General features: G+C 31.1%; 1 protein-coding gene across 1 annotated transcript in view; it reads right to left on the minus strand.

The window, feature by feature from the left end:
* The window catches only part of LOC106685607 (uncharacterized), a 214,443-nt gene extending 202,769 nt beyond the window's left edge, over positions 1-11,674 (minus strand). The window contains exon 1 of the mRNA XM_067046205.1: positions 11,595-11,674. Coding sequence (XP_066902306.1) covers positions 11,595-11,603 — 9 coding nt within the window. The 5' untranslated portion in view covers positions 11,604-11,674. The remainder of the gene's footprint in view (positions 1-11,594) is intronic.
* Between the last annotated feature and the right edge of the window lie 515 nt (positions 11,675-12,189).

The following is a 12,189-nucleotide window of genomic DNA, read 5'->3' on the forward strand; positions in this document are numbered from 1 at the left end:
TTTATTTTTCATACAGATAGTTTGATTATGTTAATCTTTTTTATTCTTTTGTTTGTATATATTTTAAGAGAGTTTTTTTTTATTTATTTATTTTTTTATTTTAGTACGTATGAGATCATTCATCACTATTACCTATTGCCCACAACTGTGTGGCAGATTGTAATATCTATCAATAAATAAATCTATCAATCCTATGTTATACTAGATAAAGACTGAATACTTAGACTACTATGTACATAAGTATTTTCTAGATTGCTTCTTAAGAATTGTTCTTTATATGTAAACTTTTTTTTAATACAGTATGTTAGCGGTGATGGAAGTACTGGAAAGGAGGAGAATGTAGATGGAAATAAAAAGTAAAGATCTGGCAAAGGGTTCCGAGGAATTAGGAAGAGAGGGGTGAAGGTTATGAAACAGCCGTGATCTAATAAATTATAAGAAAGTGAGAAAAATGGAGTATAGAAATATAATATTAAGGTATTGGCAATGAACGGCTTCTACATCTGTATGCTAAAATAGATAATATCACTAGTACTTGGAGTCAGATAACAATGAGTACCTGCCATAGAAACGGTTAGAACGATGTATTCTAATTCAGTCCATGTTTTTATTTTTTTTTTTTTTAACAAATAAACCTTTTAACTATTTATTAATTCTTTTTTTATCGATAATGTCATGTACACTCTTCCAAGGGATGGCAGATCTAGATAGAGCTACCATTCAATCGTTGTGCTAATTTATGGCAGAATCCAAAGTTTTTAAGACATTTTTAAAATTAAATAATAATAATTTACATCCTTATCTCCATTCTATTATAATATAACAACAGGGGCAGTGTCGGACCCCAACGGGAGTCTTGGGCCGACGAAGGAAAAGAAAAAAAATGGCGTTTATAAAGTCACAAGTACAATGAATGCAGCTTTAACCATTTAGCAAAAATTGACCTACCGAAAGAGCTACGATATAAGGAATTAAAAATGTTTTTGCCATCTTTTCCAGAACGATTATTAAATTTTATTTTTTATGAAAATAAAAAAAAAAATTACTTTAATATCTGTCAGTTCTCATCTTCATTGAAATAGTCTGACAGGGCTCAAATTCTCAATTCCCATATTGCATTTCTGTTGAATACTTTTACTTGAGTTTATTTCAAATAATTAACTATTGATCATTTTTCTATGTCAATGGAAAATATAAATATAAATATAAACCAGTAAAATAATTTGTTAGTCAACTATAGGCGAAAAAATAGCAATATTATTCGAGGCGAAAACAATTTTCCAAAAAGGAGATTAGTAGACGTAAAATATATCGTTTGAAAGCAAAACCAAGAGTGGCAAATTAACATCTAACTTTTAAAATTGTAGAAGAGAATGTAGAGTAAGTAAAAGTGTATAAATAAATCGTATTTATAATGAAACGTTTTCATTCCAATTCGATTGTTGTTATGATAATAGTATTTTTACTTACTATGATAGAATTAAAAGAGAGAAGCGCCGGGATCTTTCCTTCACAGGGGGAGCTCGGTTTGGAGTTTTCCTGGCTGAAATTAAGTTTAATTTTTCTTTTTATTTGTTTATGTTTTATGATTATTTTTATTTTTTTCTCTTTCTTATTTTGTTCTCATTTAATTTATACATTTGTAAATATGATGTAAATTAGCCATGTGGTCTCTATTACCATTGTTTATAAACATAAGACAGAATGCAATATTACACAATAAAATAAAAAATAAAAAGCTATGAAAGGATTATTTTAAAACCTTCTGTATCATCGCTCTAAATGCACAATCTCATTCAAAAATGCGGAGCTAAAGGTTCCCAATAACCGCATGTGACAGAGAGACTTTTATTGTTTGTTTTATGGCGTCCGTATTCTTCCATCTGTACTCCAATTAGTAGAGTCAGTTTTTGGACTAAACACAAATCGCCCCCTGAAACTGGCATAATATATAGTTATAAAATTTCTGTCCTAATATCCAAATTTGTTTGTTTTCAGATTATTTTTTGTACTGATTCCTCACTGAAAAATAAATCGAAATCATGGCATCTTTGACGCCGATGGTTACACTACTTTCGGCAGTATAATCGTGTAATATAGGTATAAAATTTCCCTTTTTAAATTAGAAATTCCTTGTTTCAATATTTTTGAACTGGTCAGCTTCGTTACTATAAATTATAGCTATGACACATTTACCTTTACGGGATGTTTTCACTTCTATACTTGAATCCGAATCAAAACTCTAATTAATTTTTTTTAAATTTTACTCTCAAAATCACAGCCAGAAGAGCAAGAAAAATTATATTTCACCCCAAATTCCTTATTATTTGTTTATCGTACAGGCTCTTAAACTATTGCTGATAGACTGATAGACAATTGTGTGCAGGATTGTTCCACCTAATGATGCAAAAGGGTTAACCCAACGTAGAATGGAAAATGTAAGTTTTGAAATGCTACTTAGATACTTAATACAAAATCGACTTGAACTTTTTTGATTAGTTCCTCGAACGATGTTTGTGGAATACAACAAGGTAAATTTCATGCGAATAGTGGCCATGCTTTTTTTGTACGTTCCTGAAATAAGATTGCTCATGCTGCTGGAACAGTTATATATATTTTTTTAAATTAATTTATTTATAGTGAAGATCAATTTAGTTCATTTTGATTTTCTATTTTGAAAATGATATTTCCAATGAGACTTAAATTTTTGAATTGCATTGTTCTACTTCCAATCTTGACATTTAGGATAATGGCTGAATAAACAATCCATTCTCTAGTTTGTTTGTATACAATTTCTTTGGTCTATGTTTTTTCACTTATCAACTTTTAATTTTTTATGAAATATTAATTAGTTCGATTATCAAACTATTCTTTAAGCATATGAATAGTGTTCTAAGGGTCTCGTTGGTTATAAGAGAAATATACAGCAGCGTTGGGTTTATTATTTGTTAGAAGGAAGGATTATAAACATGTGGAAGGTAGGCCTGAGAGGGTATTAGATCTAGTGAAGGAATGTAACAGCTGCTTTTCAACAGAGTTGGTATTTTGGGGGGAATGCCCTTATATATAATCCCTGGAAGTTTTCCATGAATTTTTTGCTAATAATATTAGTTTTATTTCATTTAATTTTTTTTCTTAAATTATCTATCCTATTTTCAAAACCTTAAGAATATATTGTTTATTAAATAACTTAAGAGATTACCTTTTCATTTACAAAGGATATTTATTTATTTTCCTAATTTGGCATTTGAGCCATTTAAACTGAATGATTAATAAACATCCGTCTTTCTTGAGGTATAAAATGTCTCGATAATTTAAAGGGAATGTAAATAATTAGTTAATTGTAATTAACTATAACTGTAATTAATAATACGATTAATATATATTTATCATTGCACATTTAATGATTAACGGCTATATATTTTATTGCTATATAGTCAACTCAGTGAGTTTGGGATGCCTCTGGTTTCCACACAGCTACTATAAATCTATTGGTTGAGTTTGATCATGAACATATCAATTCTTTGTACAACCTTTGTTCAAGAAACAATACTTCTTTACAAAGTACTGAACTCCTGACTCTTCATAGGACATAAAGGTTCATGCAGCCCCGGTACATACTCTAATTTTCAAGAGTGGTTGAACGCAGTTGTTTGTTATATAAGGACCTACCTTTACGTTTGTCTTCTGTCAGAAGTGATTTATGTGATTAAAAATCAAAATATGTATTAATTTTTACATATATGTAATAAATATATTAACAGAATATTTAATTGTTATCATTATTTTAACTAGCCAATATCATTTTTATCAATACATTTCCAAATAAGAAGCTTATTTTAAAAACGATCCATCGAAGATCATGTCAGCAAATCGATTTTTGTCAACCAAAAGATCATTTCATACCACAGACGTAATATGGTGAACATCTATTGAACTTAAATAAGCTCATAAACTTTTATAACATATTTACTTAGGATACCCCTTACATCGTTCAGAACTATCGTGTTTTAATGTGGATTTATGATTTTTTTTTCTAATTTACTGAAACAAATTCCATTTTTAGTTATAATATTAAATTTAATCTATAGGTTATCATCCTTCTATTTACCAGGGAGAAAGTGTTCATTCTATTTTCCCGTCACGAAATAAAAGTGAACCCTTCCGTTGGATCCGAACCAATGTCGTTGCAGTAACGATTTTCTGTTGGGAGCACAAACTATCTTCTCCGAATATTTAGTCTTAAATACTCTTATATTTTATTGATCAATTAATGTTTGCAGTATTGTGAAATAGGCAGTGGTTCCCGAACTGGATGCCCCAAGCATATGACAAAGGTACTACAAGAAAATGCAACTTTCCGAAAGTATTACTAACAAGAAAAAAATATAGAAATATTAAATTGAAACGATAAATTAACAGTGCATCCCATTATCTCCTTTGCATTTTTTGTTTTCTTGTCATACATATTCAACCACTTTAAGAGTAATTTTATTATATTTTTATTTTAGCTCGATCTGGGTGCCACTATTTTTTTTTATTCTAAAAAGGGTGCTGTGGTGAACAATGTCCGAGAATCGATGTGATAAGTTATCTTAAAACTGAATGACTTGGAGTTAGAATGTGACTAACTATATTTTCTAGACAATTAGATTGGTCATCTATGCAGCCATTAATTGTGGAAGTTTTTGTACCATCATAATTCCAACAACTATAATATTAAGGAATGTCAAATATATAGAATTGCAACAGGCCATTATAGAATGGCAAGACGAACTCGCTCGCCAAGGAATGAGTATTAACAGCCGCAAGTGCAAGGTTATGACTGTTTCTAGAGATGAAGTGGATGTGGCCAATGAAAGAATAGTGTACAATGATGAAGTATTGGAAAAAGTAGACTTTTATACCTAACTTGGAACAATTTTCAATAAATTTAGTAAAATAGACCAAGAAGTATCCGATAAGATTAATAAAGCAAATAGTATTTACTACCAGATATACAATACCATTGTGGGAAAGAGGGAGGTAAGTAAGGACATCTAACTCCACATCTTTAAAGCAATATTTCATCCAACACTATTATATGGCATTGAAAGTTGGATCACCCTAGCTAAGCATTTCAGTAGGATTACAGCTATTGAAATACGTTTTTTTCGAAAAATATTGGGCAAAACTAGGAGAGATAGGATAAGGAATGAAAGAATAAAAGAAGAACTTCAGATCCTCTAAAATAAATGATTGAACAGCGATAGCTCCGATGGTATGGACACGTCTGTAGAATAGGGGAAGACAGAGTGCCAAGAAAATGTAATGCTGTGAGGTCGACTGGTAAAAGACCACGAGGTTCACCTAGAATGAGCTATATACAGCATATCCAACGGATGGCATGGTATGGAAGAGGTAAAACGCTGGCTCAGATAAAGATGCTGACCAGAGACTGAGATGTATGGATCAAGTGGTTAGAGGCTCCTCCTCGCTGAAAGGTACTTAAGGAGGATGAGAAAGAAGAAGTATATTGGATAGTTAGCTCTACCGACTATTTACGTCATACGACCTGACATATTCTACGGACTATTTACGTCATATGGTTTGACATATTCTACCGACTATTTACGTCATATGGCTTGACACATCCAGACTTGTCCAGAGACCTTCAGTTATTTTTAGCTAATTCTGTGCTAATTTTAATTTTCTCTAAGCACTCAACTATTAAAATATCAAGAATACTATTATTAATATATCTAGTATTAATACCAGTGACGCTACTGGGAGAGAAGTGCTGGGATCTCTTGAGCTCTACTTTGCCTTCCACACTGGGGTACCAAGGATTGGCTCGGCGTTTCCCTGAGGAATGTAAAATTATACATAGGTGCGAATGTGTATTTATTTTATTGTTATTTAATCTAATTTTCTTTGCCTTGTACATAAAGTATTTTATGTTTTATTATGTGATCAGTTTGATTTTATTATATTTTTTATATAGATTCATATTTTTATTTATATAGATCATGAAAATATTTTCTTCTATTTATATATTTCTTTTATTCATATATTATTTTAAATCTCTTTTTTTCTTTTAACTCAGTGAATTTTTATAATTTAATTTTTTTCCCCTTCTATACACATATTGTATAAATAAGTATTTGAACACTAATACTTAATGCTCTTAATTTTTGACTGATTGTATTAAGTCTCTTCAATAAAATATACATTTATTTTGCGAGCGAAGTATCAGTAATATAAGTTAGAAAATGACAATGACGTAAGTGTTTGGGTTATAGAAATTTAGTAATTAATACTTTGTTTTACATATAAAACCAAGACTTTAAAAATGAATCTTTAAATTTTATTTCATTCATATTGATTGAAATATATTTTTAATTATTTTTTCTATTAGTAAATACGGTTGGAAAATATAAGAATTCTAACTAACAGAAATAAAACCAGATTGCTAGAAACGGGTCACAAATACCATTCTCTTTCTATCTAAATAAGCGCTGCAAATGTAGTACTAAGAGTCCTGCTAGTATAGTCTATTTCGGTGTCATCTTTACAGCCACCTGTCAGTTTCAGACCGGGATACGAACGGACTGAGATGCATTTTTAGTCTATAGAAAAAAATCGGCCATATTACTTACCACCCTTGATGGTGACTAACTTGAGAGTTGTCAAAATAAATAATTAAGTTAACTTGTCAAAATAAAATTTTAACTATCGCAAACCTCCACCTTCGTGTCTCAATTTGTTTTTAAGTTATGATTTTATAAATAGTTAGAAAAAAAACAACTTCATTTCTCACAAAAATTAAAATTTCTCAATTTTAACTATGGGTTTATCAACTAGTGTCTACAATTTTGGAATACATTTTTCTATGTTTGGTGATTGTAGTAGCCAACGCAAAGTTAAAGTTAAAACAAAGTAAAAGAAAAAAATAAATTCTATATTAAAAATATAATATACTGATCTATCTAGAATAAAAATGTTTCTGATTATCAAGTCTTGTCACATTTAGGTGTGATAATCCTCAAAGCACCTTGTTTCGTCTCAGGTCGAAAGAAAGACGGTTGGATGTGCCAAGAAAATAGCTTGATATTTTTATGCATTTTACATAACTTTTCTTTGGGGTCGCCCGTTGCTCAGTGGTTAAGACACAGTCTTACCAATTTGATGTCTATTGGCGGTGCCGGTTCGAATCCGGCCTGGGGCGTTGACTTTTTCATTGAGTGGCGGTCCCACAAAATGAAAAACTTTGACCCCCAACCATGGTTAGGCAGTATAGGACTCCAATGGGAGTCTTGACCGCAAAAAAAACAACTTTTCTTTGGAAAAACATGAATAATTGGCTTAAATCCTCAGTTAACAATTCCAAAATGATTGCTAAACTCTTGAGGCTATTTTAAATATATTTTTTCAATTTCTTGAGACTGGTAATTATTTCTTAAATAAATTAAAATTGTATCCTTGTATAGTCTTAACACTTTTTATTCCATCATAGTCCAACGTTTCGGTCATTTCGGCCATTCTCAAGGACAATCTTCAATATAAATTCTCACCTTACATCAAAATTTAAAAATTGTTTTGCAGGCTTTTCTGCCCAGGTCATTAATTATAAGTCAAAGACACCCTATTTTCTAAAATTCATAAATATTTAAAACTTTTAAGGGTGTGTTTGACTTATAATTAATGACCTGGGCAGAATAGCCTGCAAAAAAATTTTTAAATTTTGATGTAAGGTGAGAATTTATATTGAAGATTGTCCTTGAGGATGGCCGAAATGGCCGAACCGTTGGACTATTAATGGAAAAAAAAGTGTTGAGACTATACAAGGATACAATTTTGATTTATTTAATAAATCTTGAGGCTACTTAATGTATGTAAAACCATTTTAGAGTCACTTCTTTACTAGAAATCCATAGGAGGAAAAGAGCTTTCGTTTCGTGTGTCAATGAGATGTCATTCCACAGACAATAAGCCACATTGATGCTAGGACGAGTCAATACAAAAAGAGCTTTCGCTAACCACTCTGCCTAAGGACGATTTTCATGTACTGATATTTACTACAATTCGCATTACACAAGAATGATGAATGTTTCAGATTTAACATTTTCTGGCTTGAGTTCGGAAAAATTGAAAAGCATCTTATCTTTGATGGACCACAAATCCGTAATCTCATAAGTAAGAATCCTTTTACAAGCCCAATGACTCAGGTCAGGTTGAAAGCATAGAAAAGCATTGCATCATTTGTCAATACATTTTTAGGGAACCACAAAGCAGCAAAATATTCCGAATTATCTGCCAAAATTCTGAAAAACTATTATGAGCATCAACGTACATTTTCTTAAAAGCCTTTGGGTTGCTTTCTGACAACAAGGCTGATGTAGAACAGAAGAAACGATTCCATCAAGAGATCAAGATAATGAAACAGTGATTTCAAGGCATGGCGTATCACTGCTTTTCTTAAATAGTGACCAATCTCACAGGGCCGTTTGTAGCTGAGTGAGTTTAGGATAGGTCATAACTAATTCGGAACTGCAGCTGCACCGAATTCAATTCGGCCTAAGGAATCAAATTCTATTTCTGTGGCAATGAATGACCAGGAAGCTATTTTTCTATTTTTATGAAAAAAAAACCAATACCACAATTTTTATTATTTTGTGTTTGTCGTATTTTAGAGATTGCACCATTGACTGTGGTTATTTTTTGATAACACTACTAGCTTTATGAAAACATGTAGGAAGACACCAGCAGAGTAAGAAACTCAAGTCTACGGTAGTATCTTTGGGATACGTCCAATTAAGAAATATTTTTTTTTCTCTTGTGAAATACGCCGCTATTCAAGTAAAGCGATATGATGCCTGACTATTGCTGGACCTTACAATTGGGTCATCGTTACTAAAAATGTCCTAGAAGATCGTATGAAAACGGTTTTTTGAATAGGTTCTATCAAGCTTGATCAATCATATTTATTTTTATTCATAATTCTTATTATTTTGTAAAATAAAAAATGTTTTTATATTTGATCAATAGCAAATTTCGAGCCCGAACAATATTTTTTTAATTAAAACTTGTTAAGTGTTTCGAAATTCATATTCTTCTTCCCCTTTAAGATTCCAAATAAAACAATAATAACAATCTTTTGGTTAAAAAAAAAAAACGTTGCGAGAAAACGTAGAAAAAAAAATTGTTCATCAGTTTCACTTCATTCCAGCAACAAATATGAGAAACATATTGCAGCCAGCATAAACACAATTAAATATAACAATGTAGACTTTAATAACCTACTATTAGAATTTATAATAAACAATAAAATATATTGCAGTGTCATTTCTAACTTTTATGTGAAAAAAACAACACACTATAATTTATTTCATATTTATAAACTTCTTTATAACTTTGTGTTGTGCATCAGCTGCCAAGGATATGCAGTTAACATGTTTAATTTTATTTTATGATTCACTTTCTGGTCATTTCTGGCTTATGGCTGGTGGAGGGGGTGAGTTATATACAGGATACCACCCTATTTTAAACTCGTTAGAAAAGTTAATTTTTCATTTCGTTGGACCACCACAGAAATAAAACTTGACCTTATCCCCAGGGCGGATTCGAACCGGCGTCACTGCAGTCACTAAGCAGTTAAAGTTCTATACTACTTCTTACTTCACTACTTAGTTGTTTAAGCTGTACTTTAAAATATTTATCAATTATTAAGATTTTTAGAGTTTTCGTAATTTGGGGATAGTTACCGGTAGTTTTTCAAAGAAGTGAGGTGTTTTCGGGGTTGTTTGAAATTACGTCTAGACACTCTAATTCTTAAGGCGTTTTTTTTTTAATTGTTGCCAAAAAAAGTTCAAAACTACGTAATTCCTTTTCTCTTAAAGTTTTTTTTAAAGTTTTATGAATACAGCTTTGAGTATCTTAAAAAGCAAATATAAATTATTTCAAAAATGTTTATTCTTATTTTACACTAAACACCCAATAAGGTATCTTATCTCAAAATGATCGAATATAATACTACAAGAATGAGATAAGATGACGTAAAGTAAGTGAAATTGAAAACGAAATTTAAAAGCTTTTTTCATTGTATATTTTTAAACTACTTATAAAACTACCAAATTCAACCAGAACGGAAAGAAATTTTTTAAAATAATTATTCTTAAAAACTAAGGTCTTTTCCCATTGTGCCTTTTTTTCCTTTTAAATTTATTAATATATATATATAGGAGTTTGATTCATGCTCGATCGTCAGATTTTCTCAACTTAAAGATAGCTACTTTCTGAGGCTGGGTGAACCCCGAAGAGCTCCCGATACCTATACACGACGACTGTAACAGAATAAATAATTATCTGTCAGAGCTGGATTCAGAACCAAGTCCTTGGAGTTTGTAGAACAGTGGCTTACCACTGAGACACCCTGCTCCTATATATGCAATGTTATTATTTTAATATTTTTATTGTTATTCAACTGTATTAAAATATATACAAGTAAATTTGGAATTAGTTATTTATCTTCAAATAAACTCTGCTGTCATCCTAAGCACACACAATTTGTTTATTTTGTTGATTATCAGTCCTCTTATCAATGATTCGCGTAAATTAGAGCTAATTTGAATACTAATCTCATATTATTATTTGAAATTAACTGCATTCACAACTATATTGAGGTGATGTTTTGTGACTTAATTGTTCGTATAGTTATGCCAATTGTTTTATTGCAATATGTCAATTGTAAAGTAGTTGGGTGCCTCAGTGGTAAGGCACTGTGCTACTTACTATCTACAAAGACTAAGGCTCGAATCCGGATGTTACAGATAATTATTTATTTTACTACTCTTTGGGAGCCCTTCGGGTTCCACCCAATCTCATTAATTAGGACAAATTTGTGTGTAGAGCATGATTCTAAACAAATCACTTCCTTACACGACCGTTTGTCTAGTAACGGTACTTCACTCTTCACAAAGTACTGCACCCCTGATTCTTCATGTTCTGTAGATTTATTATTATTATGACAATTGTAATTCTTCTACATGGATTCGTACTACAAACCTTATAGGGGTTGTTATTAATGGAGTTATTCCTTATTACAGTTATGTAGAATACTCACTAAAAAAAAAATTGAAAAACGTATGAGAAAATTAAAGTTGCCTCATTATGGTTATATCATAGGCTGATTCGCAACAATCCACAAATTTTTTTTTCATTGGATTAATTATTGATAATAATTAAACAACAAATTTTGGATTGTTCCAAATTTTTAAGAATGTGAATGTTTTGGCTTCAAAAACAATTTTCCAGACCAGATAAAGTACAAAATATATCTTTCTGAAAATTGCTGGGTTTGCACTTTACATTGCACCAAAATATGTATATGTATGTGTAATAGAAATTAGTTGTTTATAATTGTTTATTTTTTTTAACGATTTAGAGCTTTCGATATTGTATGTTTTGGAGAATTCTTATTCTTTATTCTCATAGTTTTGTGCAAGTTGGGTACATTGACTTATTTAATGCCTCCTCGTTTTCCTCTTGGTCCATGTAGTCCTTTTAAGGATCATCACCCTATACTTGTACCAACAAATATTAAATATTTCCGTTACCTTGCTCATGATGACCGTCGGATCGAACTCCAGTACTACATGACAAGACAGACCGCTAGCTCACAGGAGCACAGACAGGTTGGCACTGATAAGCAGCTTGGCACCTCCTCTACACTGCTATACTTAGCTCCGCCCCCACTACACACTGTACCCAGCACAATCTTTACTATTCCATCTATACTACGGTCACTAAACAGATCATCTTCGCCCGTTAGTGCCTATCCATCTCCTTTGCCAACGGCCTCTGTGTACAGTCCGGACCATCTCGGAAACATTCCTCTGTTATGAGGTCGGCTAGGATGTCTTTAGTTCCTTAAACAGGTCTTCGGTTGAATGCTGGAGTAGTATAGATCAGACAGAATTTAAATTACCAATTAAAATATATATATTGTATTCAGGAGAATTAATACAATCTGCTACAAATTGAGGGCATTGTGTATGTTTAAATGTTCATTTATAAAATATATAAAGTAGTGGAAGAATAAATGAAAATAATGCAGAAAAAAAGAGAAATGTGAAAAAAAATATGTAAATTATATCAACAGTACTCACTGAATTAAAAGATAAAAAAATTAATAATAATAACCAAGAAATA

This window comes from Halyomorpha halys, unplaced genomic scaffold (assembly GCF_000696795.3).
Source record: "Halyomorpha halys isolate HHAL.00 unplaced genomic scaffold, Hhal_1.1 Scaffold715.1, whole genome shotgun sequence".
NCBI classification, from domain to species: Eukaryota; Metazoa; Arthropoda; class Insecta; order Hemiptera; family Pentatomidae; genus Halyomorpha; species Halyomorpha halys.